Here is a 27,648-nt window from a genome sequence, read left to right on the forward strand (position 1 = left end):
AGGGCGTTCCACATTTTGCTGGCATAGGAGCGAAATTAATTTAGTCCCTTGTTTGTGCCGAATCTGGGTTGCACATGGTTTGTTGAACTCCCTCTGGTGTTGTGGGTGTGGACTTCGTTGACATTAAGGAAGTATTTAGACAGGTACATGGGTATCTTGGTGGTGTATCGAATCTTGTGGACCAGACCCATTGCAAGATGCCCTCTCAAACTATGGCATCATAATCTTCCCAGATGTGAGTCACATCTAGTAAGATTCAGTCACATCATGTGACTGCTTGCAAGTTGACGCAACATTGCCTCGTGAAGAAAATATGAATAGTCCAGCATGCCAGCCCAAAAAAGTTGGCCATGGAACACTTGTTCTCGATGAAAGCATAACATTTTAGATTCCTTTACAGAGTTTTCATCAATCTATGTAAAGCGCCTTGGATAAAGGCGCAATATAAATGCACAATTTACCATTTATTTGGGGCTATAGCTGTGACATAAAGTAATGTTTTGCCTTGAAAACAATGAAACGCAGACGATGTTGCCATACTGTGTGAATGGGAAAACACATTATTACTCAAAAATGCCCTGGAATTGAAAAAGATTTAATTTTAAAGACATCATTTAGATTTATTATTTATTATTTTTTTAAACATATGTTTATTGATTTTTCTTTACAACATAGTATTCTCAAAGCAACTATTCACATATATCTTTTGATATTTTCATACACCCAAATGGCAGCACAAACACTAAAACAAAATCTTCAAAGAAACAACAGGATATGTCTATGAATACAAAGCAAAAAATAAATAAAAAATAAAAACACATACAGTTAAACAAACAAACAAATGCACAATGTCCCCATCACAGTTCCTTACCCCCACCCAACAGCTGACAACTCAAATTAACCACTCAAATTAACCACTATACATCCAAAGCCTCTTCAATATCACCTCGCTTAATGAAGTCCAAGAACCTCTCCCATATCTTATAGAATACAGCAGGTTTCTTCCTAATTGCATACGTTAGTTGTCTCCACCAGGCCGAAGGCATGGGGGGAGAGTATGTTTTGCACTCCGTCCGTGTGTGTCCATCCGTCCGTCCGTGTACAGCTAATCTCCGGCACCGTTAACCCGGTCGATGCCAAATTTTGCACAAACACTCCCTGGATGCCAACGATGAACCTCTGCTCCATATTTTCCAGAACGGCCTGTTATAGCGCCACCAGGAGGCCGACTTTTGTAAAACACATTTTTGGATATTACTCCTCCAGATTCTGTCCAAATATACCGCAAATCGTTACACAGTATCTCTATAGTCATGTGTTCAAGACGGATCTGTCCGATATTTCATATTCCATCCTAATTGGCTAACATTGGCTTTCAAAGTTTGCAGGATTGGCCCGTTTTGAACAAAAAGCCTCAAATCAGGAATGCAGCGTGCAATTTACGTGAAATCTTTCACAGACTTTCCTACTAGGCTGAGGAATATATCCCACCCTTTTCACATTGGCCTGTTATAGCACCACCAACAGGAGGCCTCAATGCCTCAAATCATCCAATTGCCATCCAAGGCGTAAGAAGAAATGGCACCCTTTTCACATTTGCCTATTCACCAGGAGGCCACAACCTGACCTGTGCCCCGCCCCCGAGGGGCACTTTATCTAGTTTCTCATGTGCCAAACTGTTCGTTAAATTCCCCTATTTATTTAAATTTTGTATTTTGTGCTGCAGCTAAAAAAAGGTGTAATTTTTTGTTTAATAATTGATTAAAGATTGGCATGATTAACTGTTGCACCCCTATAGTGAGAGTGTACAAATGGAACCAGGTCCATTTCTTGGTTCCATTTGTAATTTTGTACAGTTAACAAAAGGATACATTAACAGTAACACTGAGGGTTTAATTGTGAGGACACAGATGAAGCATGCTCTCAATATAGCATTGTTTCTTTCTTCTTTCCTCCTCTTCTTTCTCCTTCTTATCATTCGCCTTCTTTATCGGCCCGTGCATGTTTTTCAGCCGTAGGTGCGCTCGCAGGGGAATTTAATTCTCTGGTGTGTGTGTGTGTGTGTGTGTGTGTGTGTGTGTGTGTGTGTGTGTGTGTGTGTGTGTGTGTGTGTGTGTGTGTGTGTGTGTGTGTGTGTGTGTGTGTGTGTGTGTGTGTGTGTGTGTGTGTGTGTGTGTGTGTGTGTGTGTGTGTGTGTGTGTGTGTGTGTGTGTGTGTGTGTGTGTGTGTGTGTGTGTGTGTGTGTGTGTGTGTCCGCGTGCGACGAGTCTGTGTGACTGCCAGAGTGCAGGCTTCATTATCAGCGTGTGCGTCTGCAGAGGCTTGCTGACGCCGTTATGTGTCGCTGCCGACCGACGTCAGCACTGCTCTGCTGCTCTCCATACAAAAGCCCCCCCCCCCCCCCCCCAACACACACTCTCTCTCTCTCTCTCTCTCTCTCTCTCTCTCTCTCACACTCACACACACATTAGCGTGTTTTTATCAGTTCCAGCTCAGACCCGACCTCTCACACCTCGGTGCTAAAGCCTGGCTAATATGACACACAAGTGCAACTCGCTGGCTAGTAGCTTGCATAGGTTTATTGACTCCTGTTATGAAATATTTAGTACTGGGCTCATGTTAAATAATAACTATGTATGTGTGTGTGTGTGTGTGTGTGTGACTGTGTGTGACTGTGTGTGTGTGACTGTGTGTGTGTGTGGTAGTTATTCATCTCCATCTGCCAGAATTTGAGGCTGCGGGGTTAAGCAGGAGACAAACGCATGTCAACACCTAGCTCTCATGCACCACGGCTTACACATGTTTGCCCCCAGGTGTGCCCATGAAGTTGGGCTGGGTGACACGACTTCAAATCGTTAGTTGAAGTCGTTAGTTCAAAACGTTTTCGCTGATTACAATGAACAATTTATATTAAAATAAATGTATATATTGTTTTGCACATTTACAACCTCAGTCACAATGCATCATGATGCAAAGCATTGTGAGATTGTAGATCAGCCTATTTTTGTATGCCACCAATTTGTACAAGTGTAATACAGATTTAAGTGGTTAATCAGTCTGATTTATAAAATCGATTACAACGTTTCTGTGTGAAAAATAAATAAGATTAAATAAAACGGGAGCAAGATTATATGTTATTGGTTCTAAATATCGGTTTTGATATATTTTCGGTGCCCAGCCCTACCATAAAGGCACGACCGCAAACTAAAAACGCACACTGGACAACATGGCCGATTTGTTACATGCATATCTATGCTAAAGATGTCTGTGTGAGAGACTACGCTGCCTGGTTTTATCTGAGTTGTAAATGTCTGACCAATCTAACATTGTTATAAAAATGTCTCTGCATTATCAGCTCTCTTGGTTTTTAAATGGCAGTTAGGGTTATGTGAAATTGAACGAGGAAGCCGCTTGTTCTGTGTTGGCTGATTTACGGCCATTTATATTTAGTCTACCTTTCAATGTCCTGACGCCTGACCCTGTAGCACTCAAATCTGTGAGAGCCGACATGATCTATAATGTGTGTTTGGGCGTGCAGGTGGTGGCAGTAGGATCGGTATGTGTTTGCATCTGTGTACTGTGTACGCCCTCATGCGATGTTTTCATAACAGCGCTAACAAAATGTCTTCTCCTTTGTTGAAAAGCCATGTGATCTGGTGACCCCGACAAGGGTCTGAATCTGTAAAGCCATGTGATCTGGTGACCCCGACAAGGGTCTGAATCTGGAAACAAGGTTAGTTGTGGCTTAACCCATTAAGACCTGAGACCGGATTCTACAAATATCTTCTAAATCCTAACAGTTTTCTGAAAAACACATGTTGCTATATCAGTGGTGCTCAAACCTTGTTCATGACCCCCAAAATTGGCCCAGAGAGATGGCGTATCGGCCCGGCCACAGGTCTCCAATGCGATTCTGACGACCTTTGCTGTGTGTCACTCCCCGTCTCTCTCTCTCTCTCTCCCCATTTCCTGTCGATCTACTGTATACTATCAAGAAAAAGCTAAACAAATATCACAAAAAATAGAACTCCCCAAAGTATATATATTTAGCTGCAGACCTGCACCTCAAAATATTTTGTTCCAGTGACTTCCAGAAGCTTTAAGTTGAGTTAAAAATGTTCGGAATTAACGATTTAATGATTTGCACACATTTTCACGATTTTTCACAAACGGCAGATCTTTATCTAATATTTTTGAATAGCCAAAAGTATAAAATGAAACACTGAGAACCAATGTGCTATATAGGGGTGGCGGTGGCTCAGGGGTAGCGTGGCTGGATGGGAACCGTAATACAATAATAATATAGAGCATGGAGGATTTAACTGTGTCCACAATGTTTCCATTTGTAACCCGGAGAGTTTACAAATGGACCCGTATAGGTCCATGCGGTTTCTATTGTATACACTCGGAGTTAAATGACCACTCAGGATTGTGCATGTGAGCGTACAGGTTAGTTTGCTATCTCTTCATCTCCCTCAGTCTTTGTCTGCATTTAATCCCGTCCTCCAGTGCCTCATCCCCACGCCCTACCCTTTTCCCAAGTTCTCGCTTGCCTGCATCTCTCCGTAAACAAGCTGACGGCCAACAGCTCTCTCCTCCGTCCGTCTCCCGCCATCCTGTTGCCATGGTATTCGCAGCATTGTTTGCTGCCCTCTCTGTTGGGTTGCCATGGCAGGGCTTATTTGCCATATTAAATGTTTGGCAGCATTGTACAGATGCCGGTGACAACCACCCAACATCCCACTCGGATCAATGAAGTAGCTGCCGTTTTAGAGAAATGGGAGGTGACAGAGCCACTGATCCGTTTAACAATCGTCAACTGCACTTCTTATCTTATCTTACTTTGCTCACAAAAGAATAACAATTTTAGTGTTGTGCACTAGGAGATTGATGCAAGCTTAGCCTGGCTTATATATATTTTCAAACATTTAACCCATTTTGGGCGGGAACCCCTTTTGGTGTTTTAAACATTATGTTATAATTTAGCTATTGAAAAATAGCAGATCTACAAACTTGTAGGTCTGCTATTTTTTTTAAATCGTTAAAATGTGCCTCAAATCTTTCAGAAAATTGTCGTGATTTAGAAAACTTTTTTTTAAAAATTTCGACGTCAGGCCTGAATGGGTTAAGTGTGGCTGGGTCACACTGGGCATGGCTTGCTTATTTTTCCTCTTTAAACCGTCCTGCAATTTTAACGTGACAAAAATTATACATGCACTGTGACCATTCCACTACTGTACAAAATGTTCATTAATAAATTCAGTAAGTAAATATTCTATATATCCTGACATTGTTAACAAATGCTGATGAATGATTAGATTCTTCATGTCATGTCTATTTAATGTGGTGTGCTGTTGTTGATGAAAATGAGAAGGCAAGGATGAACTGCTGTTACCCTGTGCATCTTTGTTTACATTAGATTCTGATGGGTTAGGTTGAGGTAAGGTTGCTTTAGTTGCTGTTTGTGGAGGTCTGAGAAGAGGTGGAGACTAAATCTTGTCTCACCCCCTTGTGGGGAGGAGTGAGACTGCGTACTACTGACCCCGACTAAAATGTTTTGCCTGGATCAGTGGGTCTCAAACTTTCTTTTCTTCCCTAGAACCCCATGCATGTACAACTTTTACGGGTCTATTATGTCCCATTTGTACACTCTCGGAGTTGGAGATCTGTAATGTTCCATTTGGACCCCCCACCGAGGGTCCCTGGGCCCCACTTTGAGAACCACTGGCTTAGATGTAACATTGCCATGGCTTTCTCCTCAAACATACCTTGGGAGGGACAGACCTACAGTATACTTCCAGGGATATTTTTTACTTACAGCGAACATAATCCTGCAAGTTGTTGTTTAAAATTGTCTGAATTGAGATTTGTAGCAAGATTTATTACTTTCATAGTTTGCAGATATTCAGTAGTTTAAACTTTGAAGTAAATTCTTGATTATCATATTTGCACAACTTAAGAATCGGTATGGACTTGAGGTGTATATTATATTAACAATATTTAGCCTGTGTCTATCTCATGTTTTTCTGCATGTCCTGCCTAATTCACAGCAATATGAAATAAGCTATTCACTAAGTATCTATGATAAATAAGAATGGCATTTGTGCTTTGACGGTCAAATATTAGGTTATTTCAAGTTCAACAGTAGCCACATTGTTGCACAGCGTTTGCCAACTTCTCCTCTACGTTAGTGTAGGGTGTGCAAGCTCTGTTTGGTGACCAACAGATAGATAAGGTGGAAATGCTGGCGATTGACGTAGTTGGAGCCAGATAAGATCTCATAGCTCCATTGTAGGCGTACCATTGTGGTTTTAGTGGTTTGCTTTTCTTGTTTTGCTTTCAGTGAAAGACTTTAGTGTGCTGTCTCATAGGTAGCGTGCATTAACATAGTTGTAATAGAAAGTGCATCATGTGCAGGAAATCCTCAATCTCGCTGCTACTCCACTACAGTATGTGTTTAGATAACAGACATAATGCCCTATCACTATTGCTGTCCCTGTGACGTCATGAGCCATTTTACTGGGGCGTAGGTCAAAGCCTGTGCACTGCACTTCATACTGTATGTAAATAGCCTACATCTCACTTTTTATTACACAAACACACACACTGAAACTCACCCACATACAGTGCATATGCATAAGTCCTTTAACTCAATTGTTTTTTTGTTTTTGTTTTTCAGATGATCTTGTGGGACTGGGACCTGAAGCATTGGTACAAACCACAATATCAGGTCAGTATGTATGTGTATACAATGCTGTATTTTTTGTTCAAATACTGTGCAGGAATAGTTAAAGCCCATTGCATACTACACCAGAACAACCGCCACCGTTCGAGCTTGCGGGATTAGACCTAAATTACAATGCATTGCACTGCAACACAATGCATTGTGAGCTTGTAGTTCTGCTATTGTCACCCTATGTTCACCTATTTTTGCTGAATGTTTATTATTATGACATGACCTGAGCAGGGACGGTAGGGTTCATGTGGATAAAAGGCAAAGTCTATAAGTCAGGTTTATGACGTTCATTTCCTGTGATATATTTTGGCAGGGTGAGAGAGCAACAAATGGTGTATACTCACTCACACTGAATAAATATAGTACCGGCATACAATGGCTGAGAAATCGTTGTCATGCCACATATTTTCAACCACCTTGATAAGGTTCTAAGATATTTGTGTACGCAAAAGTGTTGGCTACTGCAGCCTAAAAGACGTCATCTGCTTCCAGGACACCAGATGCAACATTTTTGCTTGTAAAAACAAAACTACCCCTTTGGGAGGTTTTTGAACTCGGCTAACTATCCACCTGCATAACATGGGCACCAAAACCCAGCTTACTTTCTGACCTACAACGTAGCTGCCTGCCTGCCTGCCTCTGACAAGAGACTGCATAAATGCAAGTGATGAGAACAACATGGAAGATGAGACAAATCAGAGGGAAGAGAGGGACAAGGTATGGGTGGACTCGGGGAGAAGAAGCGAGTGGAGATGAATTATGAGTAGGTGGGGATCCTGAGGGAATGGGTGAGCTAAAAGGGGGTGAGGTAAGCCAATACGGGGTGAGGAATCTCCATCCGGCATCGCTTATGCCAGCTCTGCGTAAGTAATGCTTCCCTACCCACGTCACCAAGCGCCAAAGTGCTTGCCCTGCATTTCTGCGTACGCACCACCAGCACTCCACTTCATCACTGACATCACTGCGGGCTCTCAATTAGCCACGATCGATGCTATGAGCTCAGAGGCCTGCTGTCATCCCATACTGCCACGCATACGTACATTCTAGCAGTGTTAAAAGTGAGGACTGCTGGCTGTGAAAAGGTCCCATCCTCCAATCCAAGATTGTAATGTCAAGGACCCCCCCCCCCAAATTGGAATGCCCCCATTTGAAAATATTTAGTTTTTCCTTTTTCGATAATAGAAAATCTGCAAGCTCACAATGCTTCGCATTACATTGTGAGCTATTAGATAAGACGGGGCTTAAGAGTTTAAACTGTTCCTCATTTTGTGGGGACCCCCTGGAACCCACTTAAGGTCATAATCCGTGGGGGTCCCGGACCCAACTTTGAGAACCACTGTTTTGACACTCGATACAGACATTGTTTACTGTAGTTTAGCCATATTTATTTCGACTCAATATTAGATTAAAATATGTCAAAAAAAAGAAACAAGAGAAAAAAGTAGTCATATCCAAAAAAGAGTGAGATAAAATAAAACATATAAACACCTACCTCTTTTATCTGTAATTAAATAATTACTCGCTGACCTCCGTGCTAAATTACACTATGCATTGTCAATGTAGTCATTGTGTCTGTTGGTTTACATTTTTTTTGTGAATGTGTCTCTGCATTTAATTTTGCACGACAGGGTGCGGTGAGTGGCAACGGTGTGGACCTGTCGGTCATCAACGAGGCCAGGAACCTGCTGTCGGACCTGCTGATAGACTCCTCCCTGTCGCCCCACACCGTCTCGTCTCTGAGCAACATCTCCAGTCTCATGGGGACTTTCTCTGGCTCCTGCCGTCCCAGGGTCAACCCCTTCACACCGTTCCCCGGCTTCTACCCCTGTGACGAAGTGGATGACCATGTAGAAAGGAGCGACAGGAAGTCCATGAAGGTGGGCGGCGTCTGGCCCCTCAGTCCCAGCGTGACAGTAACGGGGTACAGAAAGGACAGCTATGGCCAGCAGATGCAACACCCCCCCCTCCCCCTCAGCCTAGTTACCCAAACCAAACATGCTGTCCACCACGTGAACCACAATCTCTTGTTACTAAAAATGGCAGATGAAAATGTACCCACACCAACATAAGTAAAAGCAATCATGCCCAGTTCAAGTTGTAAGTCAGTGAACAAGCTATGTAACAGTTATTAAATTGTACTAAACGGTAGGAATGTACATTTCAATCAAAACCTGATTCAACTGAGTTTTAGCAGCAACGTTACAAAATATATTTGTTTATTTTATTATTCTTTTTGAATGCATATACATATTAATTTTAATTATTATTAAAATTAGAAGTAACATTACAACAAAGACTGAATTCAGTCGAGCGAACCATGTGTTTCAGCAGCGTGTGTTTACACAATATAGTACTTTATTTTAAATGCTTATATATTTTGGAACTTGAGTGGTATTTCATGTTAATCCTGGCCAACATCAGGAGTTTTCCTTTGGGAAAACAATGTGTTGGTTGGAGGTCAATGTATTCAGCAGCACAGCAGGATATCTTTATTGATGACTTCCCCTGTCTGTCCCAGCAGGGTCTGAGCAGCAGGAACAGCCTCCCGACCCCTCAGCTGAGCAGACGGGGCTCCACCTCCTCCCAACTTCCTCCTCTTGACTCCACCTCATCACGTTGGGAACGCCACAGCGGCAAGAGCCGCCACCCTGACCTCAACCTGACCAGGTATATTGACCCACACATACATAGGGCCCGAGAGTTTAATAGAGTGTATGCGCATGCATAAAGTGAGTGGCAAAGTGCGTTTAACATTGTTTAACCCATTTAGGCCTGACCTCGAAATTTAAAAAGAAATCTTCTAAATCCTCCAGTTTTCTGAAATAAATATTTTCACGTTTTTTCAAAAATAGCAGACCTACAAGCTCGTAGCGCGCCACTCGGTGGCGTGCTATGAGCTTGTAGATCTGCTATTTTTCAATAGCTAAATTATAACAAAATGGATTAATGCATTTTCTGCTTGGACTTTTCTGTTTGGATGTAGGGGCTGTCAAGGCCAGAAAGTAGTTTTTTTAAGGCGTTCCTGTATAACTTCCGGGTATGACGATGATGTCACATGCATACCCCGTATTGACACTTGATCGACAATTGATTTAGCAGTATACCGTGTATCTCCAGGTTTCAACTTATTGTTTTGGGGCAAATTAATTCCCTAGTTCACCATACAACGCACCACATTGCAATGCTTTTTGAGCTTCTGGATGGCATATTTTTCCGCTAGTGTTGAAAAATGGTGAAAACACTTACATACAAGCGGGTTGTATTAATATATGTAAATAAGTATTTACAAGAGCTTGTGACTAATAACTACATTGGATCCACTTTAAAACTGTAACTCTTCAGGAAAGTGAAAAAATAATAATCAGTTTTAGTTTTGGACATGCAAGGTTTCCACTAGTTTCACCCGACAGTGACGATAATGTGATACATATGACTTAGCAAAGATAACGATACTATACTGGGCGGCACATGTTGATTTTTACATGCAATTGTTTTTCCTGCTCCAGAAACACTAAAATAAGAAGAACCGCACAACAGCACAACATCGATAATGTTTGTCCAAAATGTTGTACCGACACTGTCTTTGTGTGAAGTGAAATATTGTTGGAGCAATGCTGTTGTGCGGAGTCCTTATTTTAAACTGTTACTCTTTGTGTCCAGCACCAGCGACCAACAACTGGATGCGCGCAACCTTCACTTTTGAACCATAAGCTCATAGTGACATCCACCCACAGCCATGCACAGACATGAATGATTTTCTTTACGCAGACATCCGCCTCATATCTGGACAGATCGGTGTCATCAACCCCTCATACAGCACAATACGAAATGGGCTCACAGTTGGAACTCTGGACTGTAGAGTTTATATCTGTCCACAGGGTGGCAGTAGCACTCCATCCATGGTGGCTGGCTTCCCTGGTTATGATATTTATTATGGCATTGATTTTTTTTCTTTTTCTGGCTTTGCCAGATGACTCATTTCATTGGATAGATTATTTACGTTGGGCATGTGCAAAGAGGATAGGTTCCATCTGCCATGTTGTCTGTTGTTGCCATGCTCGTGTGGGGCTACTAGTAGAATGCATCTTTTCTAGAACACTCGCCTGCACTCACTCACTTTTTAATACCTGTGCCAATAATGTTAAGTGACCATTTTCTTAGGAACAAATCAAGAATGGCAATTATGTGAAAAACAGAGTGATGGTGAATTATATCGTCTCTGTCGGGTGGAAACCTCATCCTGAACCTCAAAACTGTAACTTTTCAGTATTCAAATTCATCGCGTCACTTGTGGATCTGCTACTTTGAGTGAGGCTGTAGTATGATCAAGTAGAACGTTAATTTACGAAAAAACACAAAAAGTTAAAATATGGAGATCAACAATATTCTGGTGAATAATGATGGTGTGTATTTATGTTCCAGCTCAGGGTCTTTGTCCAATGGGCCCAACGCTAACCTGCTTACCATCCCTAAGCAGAGGTCTTCTTCAGTCACACTCACCTACCATGGGGGGCCCAGGAGAGCAGGTGAGGCCCCAAGAAAGACCACCTATTATTTATCAATAAATTAATTAGTGTAATTACTAATTAACCACTTAAGCACTAATGTACAGTATACTTTGTCCTACAGTGTCACGCAACAATAGCCCTTTTGTAGGGCTGCTTTTTTAAATATTGAGATTATTTTTTTATATCTTTTTTTTTATTATTTACAATGGATTAAATCAATTAGTTCGTCGTTTAACTGTTGCACCCTTTAAGTGTCCTGCTTAAATTCAATTTCATTATCATTCCACTCCCCTCTCTCCCTTCAGGCACCTCTCCGAGCCTAAGTCCGGTCAGCTCGCCCAGCAATAGCCCTCCAGCGGTGGGTACAGGATCTTCGTCCTCCCTGGTCACCCGCTCGCCTGTGGAGTTTCCGGACACGGCTGACTTCCTGACCAAGCCGAGCCTCAACCTCAACCTGCACAAGCCCCTGAGCTACACCCTCAGCTCCCCTGACTTCCAAGCCTTCCGCAGCCCCTCCGTCCATCTCTGTACCAGGTGCATATACACTGCAAAATGCTGACCCCTCACAGGTCCATTTTTACACCTTCAGAATTCAATTAATGCTCAGTTTTGCACGGTATTTATTGTTACGTAAATTTATATGCAACTAAAGTTCTTTGTCACTAACACTTTTTTGGAGTGCTTACATAGATGTTTATCATGCTTCATATCAATTTGGGGTGTACTGTTCTTTACAATAAAAAGAGAGAACTACTGATTTATGAGGCATTTTATTTATAGAATCGGCCTCAGGTCTTAAATAGGTTAAGTGATTAAAGGTCTCTTTTTGCGTGTATGAAATAACACCCTCCTTCTGGAGCGTGTGTTACTGACGCTGAGTGGATGTTTGTCTCAGTGACGTATCTACAATAAGGCGAGGACAGGCGTCCGCCTGTCCAAATCCATTTTCTGCCTGGCCAAAATCCAGACCTGAGACCTGAGAACTATTAGTGGACAGCGGATTGACCGTTGCACGTATAGAGAGCGACCCTCAATCACCCATTCGAATGCAAATGCATGCCTTTCAGCCTTTGTTTCCTACTGTCTGGCAGGTATATCTCTTTGAAAACCTTTAGTGCTACTGATTGTGCGCAGGGGGACGACAATTAACACATCTTGCCTGCCCAAAATGTAATTCTTGCCTGCCCAAAATGTAATTCCTGGAAACGCCACTGGTTTGTCTTCAGACGTACTCAAGTGACCGTGTGTGTGTGTGTCCATTGCAGCTGTGGTCGCCAGACGCTGATGAAGGGAGGTTCCTCAGCAGACGTGGGGGAGGCTCAAAAGCTCTACACCACTGAGATTCAGCGCAGACGCTCAGGTGACATCATCATCATACTATAATTCACTCTGTGTCTGTCTGAATGTCTGAAACAGTCTCGTAGCTCCTCACTGTCTGAATGTCTGAAACAGTCTCGTAGCTCCTCACTGTCTGAATGTCTGAAACAGTCTCGCAGCTCCTCACTGTCTGAATGTCTGAAACAGTCTCGCAGCTCCTCACTGTCTGAATGTCTGAAACAGTCTCGCAGCTCCTCACTGTCTGAATGTCTGAAACAGTCTCGCAGCTCCTCACTGTCTGAATGTCTGAAACAGTCTCGCAGCTCCTCACTGTCTGAATGTCTGAAACAGTCTCGTAGCTCCTCACTGTCTGAATGTCTGAAACGGTCTCGCAGCTCCTCACTGTCTGAATGTCTGAAACAGTCTCGTAGTGGGGTGGAATATGTGAAATCAAACAGACCCATCTTGATCACATGACTATAGAGATCATGTGTACCAATTGGCGTGAGATTTGGATAACATCTGTGTGAGTAATATAAAGAAATGTGTTTTGCAAAAAATGGGCCTCATTGTTGCGCTATAACAGGCAGATGTGAGAAATGCAGGGCAAAGGTTTTTCCTTGGCCTCTAGCAAGTGCATACAAAGTTGTACACAGATCAATGCAGTTGCAGGTACAAACAGGAATTGGCCTGTTATAGCGCCACCGTGAGGATGATTTGGTATTTTTTAGGTGGCATTTCGTACTCTGCCTAGTGGGAATGTGCGTGTATAATTTCACGTAAAAATCGCACGTTGTGTGTTCATGATTTGTGGCATTTTGTTCAAAATGGACCAATCCTACAAGCTTTAGAAGGCAATCTATTTGCCAATTGGTATGGAATATGGGTAGAAAAAGTGCCCTTCTGGGCACAGGTCTCCACCAGGACGATAGGAGTGTGATGTTTGGCAAAATGTTAGTAATATACAGTAAACATGTTTTTTTTTTTCTATTCCTGAAAACTTTGGAAGGCAATCTTAGCCAATCGGTGTAGAATCTGAGAAATCCAACAGGCTCGTCTTGATCACATGACGAGACTGTTTTGCAGAAATCGGCCTCATGGTGGCGCTATAACCGGCAGATGTGGAGCGATGCAGGGACAATGTTTTTCCATGGCCTCTAGGGAGTGCGCATACATAAGTTATACAGATCGATGCAGTTATAGGTAAAACAGGAATTGCCCTGTTATAGCGCCACCGTGAGGCTGATTTGAAAAGAAAATGGCATGTCTTCCTCGGCCTAGTGGAAATGTGCGTGTATAATTTCACGGAAATTGCACACTGTTTGTGATTTGTGGCATTTTGTTCGAAACGGAACAATCATGTGAGCTTTGGAAGCCAATCTTAGCCAATCAGGATGGAAGATGGGAAATGGTGCAGATCCGTGTTGATCACATGACTATGGAGATATTTGGGGCAGAGGTTCGTCGTTGGCATCCAGGGAGTGTGTGTGCAAAGTTTGGCATGGATCGGGCCAACGGTGCCGGAGATTAGCTGGTAACGGACGGACGGAAGGACGGACGCACACACGGACGGAGTGCAAAACATACCCTCTCCCCATGCCTTCGGCCTGGTAGAGACAATAATGGTCCTCGATATGGAAAGGGTTGAAAACGACTGTTCTAGAGACATTGATCAGCTTTCCATTAATGGTCCACTCACCTAACCATGAGGCCAAGGATGCCATCTGGTGGAGAATGTACACCACACATGCAGAGTGCCAATGGTGATCTGCAGTGTGGAATAACATCGCACAATTTTAACTAACTTCCAACAAATCTCCACATTTCTCTTTCACCTAATATTCAGTCCCGGGCTTCAATGAAAAAAAAGCTTTTTTCAAATGCTTGGGAGTGGGGAAGAAAAGCAAAGTAAATAAATGCATGCACAAAGTGTGTATTTCAATGAGGGATTGAACAGTATATTGCAACTTCAGATAGGGTTTATTAGATTCAAATTGATTGGTATGTGTGGCTGGACCTACTACACTACAGTATGTGTGCACTTGCACGTGAGCACTCTGCTTGCCAGATTTAACGTACGTGTGTGTGTGTGTGTGTGTGCGTGTGTGTGTGCGTGTGTGTGTGTGTGTGTGTGTGCATGTGTGTGCGCGTCTGACCCTTCACCTGAAGGAGGTGAAGGGTCAGAGTTCATGGGTGAGCCTCTAATTAGGGAGGAGAGTGTGGAGGTGGACACATGGCCAGGGGACAAGAGGACAGACGTGGCAGGGGGCCCGAGGGAGGCAGATGAGGAAGAGAAGAAGACTCAGGAATCAGAGGTATGTGATGTTTCATCCACCCACCAGACACCAAGGATTTGGCAATGATGTCACAACTAAACGTCACGTGGAGGAAGTGCTTTTAGGATAGTAAAGGGGCTGTACTAAAGCCCACTCTGTCCACACCAATGATTCGCCATGCGACTACCTGCAACCATTATGCCCACTTGGCAGTTGCAAGGAGGAGTTGCATTGGGGCGGTTGACCTTGAAACTGTTTTGTTGCAAGGAGTTGCGACTAGTTGCAGTGGTGCGGTTTGGCCTTTCTAGTCTTTACCACCCTTCATAGCTATTTACAATGTATTTCACATTCACACACCGATGGCAAAGGAAATCATGCAGGGCACCAACCTGCTCATCGGGTACAGTACAGTACAGTGCAGTGCAGTACAAAATAAATAAATTACCTTACAGTACCAACAGCACCACTCACTTCAGACGGGTCTGATTTTTTATTCTTTTTTTTTGTCTGTCAACATTTGATTCTGAGTTTGTGATGTCACGGCATCCTTGGTGTCATCATGCTAGCATACATACAGCCAACATATTGCAACGGACGGACACAACAGATCCCTTCATTTGTCATTTTGTATATTTTGTTAAAGCAACTACATTTGTCTTGACCGCACAAAGAGTGTCTGTCCAATATAGTGTGCGTGCGTGCGTGCATGCGTGTACGCACACGTGCGAGTGTGTGTGTGTGTGTGTGTGTGTGTGTGTGTGAGAGAGGGAGAGGGAGAGAGGGAGAGAGAGGGAGAGTGCGTCCAGCTGAGCTGTCATTTCCCTGGGTTTTGGTTTTTCAAGTCAGATATTATTTATTATATCTCTGGGTTTTTCCCCCCACAGTTGGCGTACAGCCGCTTTGAGCTGTGACTTGTTTTTTCTCAGTGGTCCCACTGCTATTGTCAAAATGTCCCTGCAGTGTTGTCAAGACGGCTGCTGTGAATTCAGCCGAGGACTGTTTGTACAGTATGCCAGCTGGAGGTTTCATTAGGAAGGCCTTCATGCACATCGCTTTTTGAGTCTGTCGAAAACAACGCGCGTGAAACACTAAATATTTAAACAGATATATGTTCTGATTTATGTTAACCACTTGAACCCCAGCATGGTTATTCTGGGGAAAGCCTTCATAGAAAATAGCAGATCGGTTGTGAGCTTGTCGATCTGCTATTTTCAGCGATGGTGTTTAATGTACAGTAGAGCAAAAAGGGAAAGTCAGAAGTACAGAGCCCTGTGGAACACCACGCTCAACAACACATGGGGTTTAAGTCGAAACTCCTTGACAGCCATCGACCCCTATAGGGGCTAATGGTTTCATTACCGTTCACAGCCATCGACCCCTTTTGGGGCTTTATTCGTTTTTAATTGAAATGAATAGATCAACTCTGTCATAACCCCCTTGAAGTCTGCATCCAGCTAGAATACAAGCTCAAATTCTACCGTCTGAAGCTAACCCCATAGAGATGAATAGGCTGGCTGTCATTCATACTCGCCCCCACAACTGTAAGAGAAGATCAGATCTGTTCAGCAAGAGCCATTAAGAATCATCATGCCATTAAGAGTCATCTTAATGAATTAATGGAATAATATTGTTTTCAACCAAGGTTCATGTTTTAGGTTGTTATTAGAGAAAGTAAAAGATGAGTATTATTTATTTTATTGTATTTGCTGCTTTCTTTCATTTTAGCGATTTTAGCTATTTTTGACAGGGGTGGGGGGCATTCGAACAAGGGGCAAAAAAATATGTATTTTTTACATAATTTTATGGCGATTTCTTTATTATAATTTACTATAGTCCTTATTGACCTGAGTAAATTACATTTGGCCACAAAAGAATACGGGATCTATTGAATGTGAAGGAGGACGTGACAAACTGACATATTGAGCCTAACACACAGTATGGCAGGTCCCTAGTAGTCAGTTGTATGTTCAGACACACATAAACCAACTACTGTGGCCAGATGTAATTTCCTGGGGTCTAGTAGGACAATAGTAAATAATAATAAAGACATCACCATAAAAGTGTGTAAAAAAAAATACATATTTAGCCGCACATTTACCCTGTCAAAAATGGCTAAAATCGCTAAAATGAAAGAAATAAAATAAAAAAGCAAATAAAATAAAAAATAATACTCATATTTTACTTTCTCTAATAACAACCTAAAACATGAACCTTGGTTGAAAAAAAACTAGTTGTTAAAGTTGTCCTTTAATATGTGTCATTACCATTGGTTCTATATAAAACCCTCAGACACACTTAACCACTCTCACCTTTACTTTATAAATGATTCACAAATGATCTACTATCATAGAACTATCGTAGAACTATCATGTTCTACCCTGGATTTGAACCCAGCTCTCCTGCGCAAGTGCTGACATTTTAACCACTTGGTTATTAGACTAGAACCTGCCTGCTTGCTCAGGGGAGAAATGACCTTCCGGCAGTACTAGTCAACCAGTCTTGTCAACCACCCTAATTGTATACGTTGTATTGCATTAACATACTCTACCATACAGATTGGACAAAATAACATTGTAATCATACAGAGAGTTGCATGGTACAGCTTTAATATGAACGTGTTTTCTCCAGCGTGAACTGGTGTTCAGACTGGATCCCCTGCTGGAGGACCATGACGCTCTGATGGAGAAGATAAACAGCTGGAACTTCCAAATCTTTGACCTGATGGACCGAACGGGAGGAAAGACAGGGAGGATACTCAGCTATGTCAGTATACTAGAACCATAACCATCAATGTGTCGCTTTCATGTTTTTATGTCTGGTTATATGCCGACATTGTTCCATTTAGTTCAGTGGTTCTCAAAATGTAACCTCTGAACTAAACTGAATTAAAAAAAAAGGTTGTGTGTGTGTGTGTGTGTGTGTGTGTGTGTGTGTGTGTGTGTGTGTGTGTGTGTGTGTGTGTGTGTGTGTGTGTGTGTGTGTGTGTGTGTGTGTGTGTGTGTGTGTGTGTGTGTGTGTGTGTGTGTGTGTGTGTGTGTGTGTGTGTGTGTGTGTGTGTGTGAGAATTCGTTTAGACTAAAGTGTAATTAGCAGAGCTCATACATACACACAACACGTCCAAAGTACTAAAATCACTCACCTATTCGTGATGTTGTAGACACTACGTGGAAGGGTAGTTTCCGCCGTAGTAGGAAGGGCTGTGACGGCAAGCAGGTTTATCTATCGAGCACTGATCCATCTTCGGTTGCCGGAGCGGACTGCTGTAGCCGTCGTTGCTTAAAGTCCCTATTTTCAGTGAAAGGAGGGGTGGGGGCAGGGGTAGAGGATTCTACTATCAAGGTGTTCAAGGAGTTAAACTATACTCAATTCTATTTTAAAGGTCAGCCATTCTTTTAGGTTACAGTAGTTATGAGTTTGGGTCGGGAGTTGAGATCTTTAATAGGTTTTGGTAGGTTATTTCCATGTTTGAGCCAAATCTTTGGGTGAAAGAGGTCAGCTGAGCGCCTTCTGGTGCCATTCACTGTAGATAAGTACATTGACAGGTATCTGGGCACTGATCCTCTCAGTGTCTTTTGAGAGATGTAGCACTCTGTCCTTTACCTTGAGCCAACCCAGACTAGCTGGGAAAAGGTGAGTCCTGGTGGAGGAGTCTTATAGTTAGTTTATTTTGACAGGTCTGACTCTGAACTATGAGGGGCAAGCATAGTGGAAACATTGAATGAGGGCTCCAGCTAGAGAGCATTGCACTCTTGTTGATAAAAGAGGAGATCCTGCCCAAAAATCTTGTTCTTTGGTTGACTTTCATAATCACCTCTGATGCCATTTTTCACCGGAAAATAGGGCTTAATTGGTTAAACCTGGATATATCTTATTTTGGTGGGGTTTTGTCAACCATAGCACATAATGGATGTCTTCTGTCCTGGCGTGTGTTCATGATATGTATTTGATTGTATTTTCCCAGGTGACATACACGCTGTTCCAGGACACATGTCTGTTTGAAATCTTTAAAATTCCTGTGAGGGAGTTCATGTCCTACTTCTGCGCCCTGGAAAATGGCTACAGGGACATTCCTTGTAAGTACCACAATGAAGGTTTAAGCTATATAGTTTATCCACTACTGAATTAAAAACATATTCTGTTACTGTAAATGCGTTACTGTAAATCACCATTTGCCAACATCACCGTATTGTTAGAAAAAAATGACTGTGGGGTAATGTGATACAATGTGATACAAAAATAAGATTATTTTTCAGTTAATGAGAAAATAGCATTTGATCCACACTTTACGTTAATAGATGAACATTGCTGTTAACAAGGCATTCCCTTAGCATCCTTTTCCCACAGTGTGTGGCAACGTTGGTGTGCCTCACCTTTGTTGGTACACAGTCATTGTGTGAACTACTGTAGGGCTGGATAAAATGAAGCATCACAATATTTTGCCTCGATATTGTTGTGAACTATAAAATAGGGCTTAAGTGGTAGAAAACAGGAAAAGACAACACTTATGCCATGATATTATGATATTTAAAATCAAAGAAGATATATCTAGTCTCATATAGGGATGGGGATCGAGAACCGGTTCTATTACAGAACTGATTCCAAAGTTATTGAGAACATGAAATGCATAGGTCTCTTACCGATTTTAAGGGGTCTTAACGTCGAAAGAGAAGAGGGTTATGTCATTGAAATCAAATCACTGGCAATATAACGTTTTAATAATGTTCGACTTTTGGTGAATTGCCTGCCAACTACTAGTAAAACAAGTAAGAGGAATTTAATGGCTTGCATGTCGCTGCAATCATTTATTGACATGTTTGGAGAGGAACCGGTGAAAAGGTTTGGCTGCACTTTTCAAAACTGAAGCAAAAAGATGAAGCATTTAATTTTAGATGGTGGGTCAGCACAAGGTCTCCCCAGCATGCAATACCACACAGCCACTGCCTCGAGGATGCCATCTGATAAAGCGGATGAGTGTCACAGGGCTGTCACAAAGTTTGTGGTGAAGGGGTTGCATGCCTTTGCAATTGTTGAATTACTATGATTTAGGGAGATGACCAAGGCCCTCAATCTAAATTACACCCCTCCCTGCAGGACCGTTCTGTCCAACACATAAAGTGATCACAGCTAGCAACTGTGGCCATGGTAGCCACTATATGTGATGGATGGACTAGCTTAGCGCAGTACCACTACATCCCAGTGACCGCACATTACAGCAGCCAAGGCAAACGTCATCAAAAGGTTCTCAGACCAAAGCTGTCTGCTTGCCACAAACGGATGAAATGGTGGCAGTTGAGATTGGAGAGCTGCTAGGAGGAGTTTGCGATTGCGACATCCGACATTGCAGTTGCTTGTAAGAAGCTGGACATCCTCAAACTTGACAGTGCAGAAAGTATACAACATGGCCCCAGTGACCCAACGGCAGTAAAAAATAAGAATGGTCATTGATGAAGCGATCTACAATGGCCAAGACTGTGCTGAAAGAGAAAAAGCAGCTCTTCAAACTTCCTCAGCACACCATGCTACTGGATGTCAAAACCAGATGGAACTCTCTTCTTGATGCTTGAGAGATTCCTCCAACAGCATCCAGCTTTCCAAGTTGCAGCATTACACCCACGGCTAAGAAGGCAGATGCAGAGAGACAAACTGGATAGGATCCCAGAGGAGGACTTCACCAGAGCAGAGGAGTTCATCATGGGGATGAAATTCCGTGTGTACTGTGTCACAGTTCCGGAAGGAATTTGTTTGTGTCTGGCATTAAACAGAAGGTTTGGACTGACCTCTCTGGACGCTATACTAGGTGGACAACGTCCAGGACTTCCTGGAACAGGTGACTGCGTTGGGCCCCGGGTTCAAAGCTAGGAGTCCACCTGGAACGTTTTTAGAGCGCATGTATGACGCAGCCAGTGCCACGGTGGCAGAAGCGTTCCCAGACCCACAGTGACACAGCCCAGAGTCCTGTGCAGTCACGCCACTAACAGCCTAAGAAGATCGGCTGGGAGGAATTGTTTGCTGATTAGCTGCAAGAGCTACATACCATCCACGTAGACTTCGCCAAGAGATTTATCAAACAACTACAGCTCTTTTTGATTTTTAAAGCATATTTATTTTATATACCGGTACATATTATTTATTGTCTTTATTGTAAATAATTTGTTGGACATGTTTTATTTGATTAAATGTAGAAAATAATAAAAATGTTGAAGGGGCCCTCTACAGTATTTCCAAATAAATTAATGAATAAATAAATAAATGAGACGTTCTTTAAAATATTTATTGTTGTTTTGTCGTTCATTCCTTTTACTTTTCCACCAAACAATAGAATAGAATCGCTTTGTGGAATTGATGAGCAGTATCAATAAGGTGGATGGAAATCGATAAAGATGAACAATCTGCATGATCCCTAGACTCTTATCACCATACTGTATATTGACCAGCCCTACCGTGAATCAATGCTTTCCACTCTGGGGTTTGGTGCCTGGGTAAATTCCAGACTCTTCTCAGCTGTGAAATCTATCAAACTGTCCACAGTAACCATGTTTGGTGACCAATGTTGTCCATGTTTGACATGGTAATTTACCATGTAAGGTGAACAGATAAGGTACAACTTCAGATATTTACATAGGCTACTATACCATATCTATACAGGAATAGACAGTTGGACAGAAACTGCTGAATAATGACATCACCAATGGAATACATTGCTAGTTGTACTGTACATAGTCACTGTGTACAACATTCATAGATTGTAAATTGGTTTTGAAATGGATCCAGCTGTATTTGCAATGCTCTGGAAGCTCTTCCACTGCTAACGGAGACATTCAATGTATAATGATGATATAAGTTAGCCTGGCTAATAAGCCAGACTAATATCACACGGTCAGCATTTTGTTTTGCCAACAGCTAATTCGCGTCTGGCTTATTAGCCAGGCTAGACATAAGTATCCTTGACTTTGTTTATGGATCTTAGATGAGTTTATCAGGTCGAACTTCTTCCACTGCGGACACACAACTGTTAAACTCTATTGTTATTGAATATTGGGGGAAGTGTATAGTTAGCTGTTAAAACATTAATTTCCAGCATTTAAAATGATCTATTACCCTCAATGCCCTGTATTACCCTCTCTGGTAAACTGCCGTGTAATAGGCTCTGTGCATGACTGTAGTTACTGTAGTTACATTTCCAGATGGTGGAACTGGCAACGCATATGAAGGTGATATGTGTTTCCAGTTCCAATCTGCTGCTGAGCCAATCAATCTCCAGGAACGTTACAGGTTTATTTAGTCAGCTGCCATATAACCCCAAGTAAAGATATTTCAGCTGATCAGTCGACAGAAGATTATCACACCTTATACCCATGAGAATTATAGGCTGGGTATGTGATAACATTTAGTCTACAAATATTATATTTGTAAATTGGCAGATCATAACCGGGTCCATGCTACTGATGTGCTCCATGCTGTCTGGTACCTGACCACTCGACCGATCCCTGGGTTCCAGCAGATCCACAATGAACATGTGACGGGAAGTGACACAGGTAATCTGAACTCGGATACATGTAAACTCATTTATACGTTTATATGTTTGCTGTTAATCATCACATGACGGAATGATATGTTTTATTGTAGGCCAACGCAGAAGTTACATCCACCATGGCTTCCCACCACACATTCCCGATGATACATTTTGCCTAGTTTCAACCAAGATAATATCCACATATAGCACACGTTTCATGATTTACTGACCATTGATTGTTCTATTAATATCACAAAAGATACTTTCAGCCTCAGAATACAAGATTGAGAACAAAACTCTTGGGCTGATGTTAACTACAGTACAGACCATATTTTCTGTGTACATTTAAACCCCATGGGAAAGCATTGGATGTCTGGTGAGGGAACCCATTGCTGTCTCTATTCCGAGTTTTAGGATTGCAAACGGTAACATTCTATTTCACTCACAGCTTTTCTCTGCATGCTACACAATTTAGAAACATGATTTGTAGGGTGAATGAGTTAGTGACGGAGGTGGAGCGTACCTCGACCATCCCATCTGTGCACACACAAAACAACCCTGGATAAAAATTAAATAAACAACGTAAATAAACAATGTAATCTGTAATTTTCCAACCCACAAAATCAGAAACAAAAAAACAGCTTTCTTTTTTTCTTTTTTTATCCCACAATTTTGCAACCCATTTTTTGTAATCCTGGGTGCTACACTTCCTCTGCCAACCTGTGGGGGCAGCGGACTGGCCTCATGCTCCCTTCTATGCATGAGGAGTCCAAGCTGCTTCTTTTCACCTGACAGAGGAGGAGTTTCCCCGGCCGGTCGTAGCGTGTGGAAGGAACACGTTATTCCGACCAGTTCCTTTCCCCTCCATCAGACGCCCTGGCTGGCCAGGGGAGGTAGATTAGAGGGGACACGGGGAGAACATGTGTGTGCGCGCTTGCACGGGTGTGTGCATGTGTGAGAGAGAGACAGATGGAGCAATGAGAGACTTAATAACTGATAACTGATAAAAATCAGACCCGTCTGAAGTGAGTGGTGCTGTATTGTACTTGTGCTGTACGTACTGTACTGTGTGTGTGTTAGGCTGCGCATCAGTGACACTTGGTGGTCACTTGGTGAACAAACTCTATAACGCTATTTCCGTGCTCGGACCGGTTAGCACCACTCAATGAGGAGCTGGGGAGATCTCTATCTACAATCTCTCGTCTCTCTGACTGTTTTTGTTTAATTTCTTATGCACTTTCTTCACTAATTTGATTTTCTCTTTTCCTGACCAGGGTGAAGTTTGCAAGGGAAGGCTTGGCCTGTCACTTTTTCAAAATTTCCAGTTACTGACCCGAAGCCTGTGTGTTGTGTTTTGTGCCAGATTCAGATAGTGGAATCTCTCCAGGCAGGATATCCTACGCCTCCTCCAAGAGCTCCTCTATTTCGGATGACAGCTATGGCTGCCTGGCCTGGAACGTCCCTGCCCTGGAGCTAATGGCCCTCTATGTAGCAGCAGCAATGCACGACTATGACCACCCTGGTCGCACAAACGCCTTTCTTGTAGCCACTAATGCACCTCAGGTAACATACAAGATACTGCACTTGCCCGTTGCTGTAGATTTCTATGACCAGTCTTAAGCCCTATTTATACTTTGTCATACGATGGTGTAGAGCGATTAAAAAATAAAATGCCTCTCCCACAAATTTTACACGTGACTATTACACGTGACTCCGGAGATACAAAATGTACAGTATATCTACTGTATGTTTCTGCAACATACTGTACAGTTAAGATTTGCCAAAAAGTCATGCTTTTGGCGCTGCGTTGAGTAAAAGTCCCTCAACAGGTGATTAACATTTGGGGTTAATTGAATATTTGTTGCGTTGTGTATGCTGCGTTTCATAACATGAGTCAAGAAATAATTTGTGCCAATTTTTTCGTCCTAATCCCAGGAGGGAAAGATTTCTATTCTTTGACTTACTGTACATGTCTTCTCTGTTGGGTGGAAACCTCATAATATGAGGAATCCTGAAAAGTTACAGTTTGGGATATAATAACATCCAAAACGGTTACTTTTCAGGTTTCAAATTCTATAGTTGCAAGATAGCAGATCTGCAAGCTCGAAATGCAGCACTTTTGATGCTTTTGTGTGACGCTGTAGTATGATCAAGTAGGGCATTCATTTTCAAATAACTAAAATTAGAATATGGAGTAAGGAGATTTCTACCCGACAGCAACGATATGAAAGCGAGATATTGATAGTTTGAGCCTTTTTATTCAGGTGCTAGTATGAATAGTAATGACTGACGTTTCGATCTTGCGATCAGAGTCAACTCATGACCTCATGAGTCACAGTATGGCTGGAATAACTCTTCCTTTAGACCTTGTTTGAAAATGGTCGTGGTCTCATGATTGTGGCCAAGTAAAACAAAGGTGAAAGGTTAACTGTATGCCCCTGTTTAAATATTGTATTTTCACAACACATCCAGTGATAGTACCGACCCTGTCTGGGTTGTGTAAAACTCCCAGGAAAAAAGGTTACATGAAGGTAGAGGAACCCTGAACTTATCGATTGTCGATAATGTTGACAAGAGTTATGTCTGGGAAACGGATCTCTGTAGGCGTTTATTTATTCTTTTAACCATCTCTGCTTATCATTTCTTCCTTACAATATGTTTATGCTTTAACTGTGTCTATATACTGTATAAGTGCCATTAGGTGCATATATATATATATATATATATATATATATATATATTAATGCCTATTTTATACACCCCATGACAGTTGTCATGCAGAAGTTTAAAATAGTTTATCGCCCAGGCGGTGGCGTAACCGTCTGGGCACCCGACTGGTAATCCAGTCGCAGTGTGCCGCGCGTTCGACTCCCGAGCCCGACACGGCCTTTACTGCATGTCTTCCCCCATCTCTATCCCGTTTCCTGTCAGCCTACTGTCTGTCCCTTCAAAAACCAATAAAAGGCGTAAGCCGCAAAAAAATATCTTAAAAATAAAATTAAAAAATAGTTTATCTATAATCTCTGTTGATCTGCTATTTTCAGTTTTAGAAAAATCTGGAAAAATGATTAACAATTTTCACCTATGACATGCCCAAAATAGGAATGCCAAGTTGAAAGTTTGTCTTTGGGTTTGATAAATATTTAACAAATGAAAAGTATTACAAGAGCTTGTGACTACTGTACGAAATAACAACTAGAACTGCACTATGTCGAGTGCCTACTTTGCAATATTTAATTATTAGGTTTAGCTATTTGCTACGTACCTTGCTTTTGGAGGAAAACAAGTAGTATTTTTAAGTATGGTAATGATTACTTATGCCTGTTATGGCAGTGGTGTCAGATCACCTCGTGTGCTGTGTGTGCTGTGTGTGCTGTGTGTGTGTGTGCTGTGTGTGTGTGTGTGTGTGTGTGTGTGTGTGTGTGTGTGTGTGTGTGTGTGTGTGTGTGTGTGTGTGTGCGTGTGCGTGTGCGTGTGCGTGTGCGTGTGCGTGCGCGCGGAGAGAGACAGTTATTTAATGAAACTCAAGATTATAACGTCCTGTCTCGCTATAGCGCTATCACAAACATGTTGCCCTGTGTAGCCTGCAGGCTATCCCTGTGTGTGGCGTGCCGTGCACGCAGAGAGAGAGAGAGATGCGCCCTGTGTGGGTCTCACGCTTGTATCACGGCATCCTGCACGTGCATGTCAAAATGAATTGGAATAAAAAAACAAATGATGTAGCCGCTGCCTATATGTATCGGGTCTGGATCGCATCTTGGTGAACTCTTGCAGTGTGTGATCCCTGGTCGGATTTTAAAAACAAAGACTCCTGCAGTGTGAAATGCACAACGATCTGTTGACTCGCCGATAACTTTAAAACTCTTACAGTGTGTAGGGTCCATAACATAGGAAGCCTCACTGTGTGTCTTGTGCTGTCTAGGCGGTGCTGTACAATGACCGCTCATAGGAAGCCTCACTGTGTCTTGTGCTGTCTAGGCGGTGCTGTACAATGACCGCTCATAGGAAGCCTCACTGTGTGTCTTGTGCTGTCTAGGCGGTGCTGTACAATGACCGCTCATAGGAAGCCTCACTGTGTGTCTTGTGTTGTCTAGGCGGTGCTGTACAATGACCGCTCATAGGAAGCCTCACTGTGTGTCTTGTGCTGTCTAGGCGGTGCTGTACAATGACCGCTCGGTGCTGGAGAACCACCACGCCGCATCTGCGTGGAGCCTCTTCTTGTCCCGGCCCGAATTCAACTTCCTGGTCAACCTGGACCATGTGGAGTTCAAGCGTTTTCGATTCCTGGTCATTGAGGCCATACTGGCCACCGATCTCAAGAAGCACTTTGACTTCCTGGCTGAGTTCAATGCCAAGGTCTGTAACCATAATATAATGAAACAAATCTATTGATGAGATCTCAAATGATAATTATGGCACTATATATATACACACACCCCTGTGTTGATTGAGTGAAGCCTGATTTATACTAAGACACTATGAGGGTGTCTCACCGAAAATAGCCATCTACAAGCTTGTGCTTAAGCTTGCGATTATAGATTGGCTATTTTTGGAACACCGTCATGCGGCAGATTATAAATTAAGCATTACTTTAGATTCAATCAGTTAATTTCACATCAGTAACCAATAGAACTGATAATGTGCATTTTAGTCGCAGTAGATGTAGTGTGTGATAAAGGTGGTCAAGACCATGGGTGACGGTAATCTGTTAAGCCATTGTGACCAGACCATATTTGTCGTTTTAAACAGGTGAATGATGTAAACAGTCCAGGGATCGACTGGACTAATGAAAATGACAGGCTGTTGGTGTGTCAAGTCTGCATTAAGCTGGCAGACATCAACGGACCAGCCAAAGTGCGAGATCTGCACCTGAAGTGGACGGAGGGCATCGTCAATGAATTTTATGAGCAGGTACGACATTCATGATCATCATTATCACAATAAATTATCAAAAGAGTAATCTCAGAGGAGGTGTCTCTTCTCCAAAGATTTGTGTTGACTGTGAAAAGGAACATTTCTTCCATAATAAATATGAATATATATTCCATACATTTTGTATCTGCCTGTGGTGAGATTAATTCAACAAAGCAGATTTTCATTACAAGCTGCCATGCATTAGGTATTGGGTCATGCTTTGTTTTGATTTGTATTCCCAAAGAGCCTGAGTCACTGCACTAAGTGCTCACGTTAGTTATTGGAGATCAGCGTTCTGTCCTGAGTAATATCTCTCAGTGATGATCTATGATTTCACACAAATACTATATGAATACAGTACATTAAGGGCTATATCTTGCGTCA

The 27,648-nt window shown here is 42.4% G+C and overlaps 1 protein-coding gene across 3 annotated transcripts in view; it reads left to right on the forward strand.

Annotated features, from left to right (window-relative positions):
- pde3b (phosphodiesterase 3B) overlaps positions 1-27,648 on the forward strand; it is an 89,937-nt gene that overhangs the window by 56,266 nt on the left and 6,023 nt on the right. The window contains exons 2-14 of one of the 3 annotated variants that reach the window (XM_079497626.1): positions 6,680-6,730; positions 8,365-8,613; positions 9,255-9,403; positions 11,159-11,262; positions 11,550-11,778; positions 12,510-12,604; positions 14,731-14,876; positions 17,466-17,600; positions 18,799-18,910; positions 22,259-22,372; positions 23,714-23,913; positions 26,503-26,706; positions 27,100-27,261. In XM_079497626.1, coding sequence (XP_079353752.1) covers positions 6,680-6,730; positions 8,365-8,613; positions 9,255-9,403; positions 11,159-11,262; positions 11,550-11,778; positions 12,510-12,604; positions 14,731-14,876; positions 17,466-17,600; positions 18,799-18,910; positions 22,259-22,372; positions 23,714-23,913; positions 26,503-26,706; positions 27,100-27,261 — 1,950 coding nt within the window. The remainder of the gene's footprint in view (positions 1-6,679; positions 6,731-8,364; positions 8,614-9,254; positions 9,404-11,158; positions 11,263-11,549; positions 11,779-12,509; positions 12,605-14,730; positions 14,877-17,465; positions 17,601-18,798; positions 18,911-22,258; positions 22,373-23,713; positions 23,914-26,502; positions 26,707-27,099; positions 27,262-27,648) is intronic. The other 2 variants (XM_079497628.1, XM_079497627.1) reach the window with 2 other exon arrangements.

Source organism: Electrona antarctica, assembly GCF_951216825.1.
Source record: "Electrona antarctica genome assembly, chromosome: 3".
NCBI lineage: Eukaryota > Metazoa > Chordata > Actinopteri > Myctophiformes > Myctophidae > Electrona > Electrona antarctica.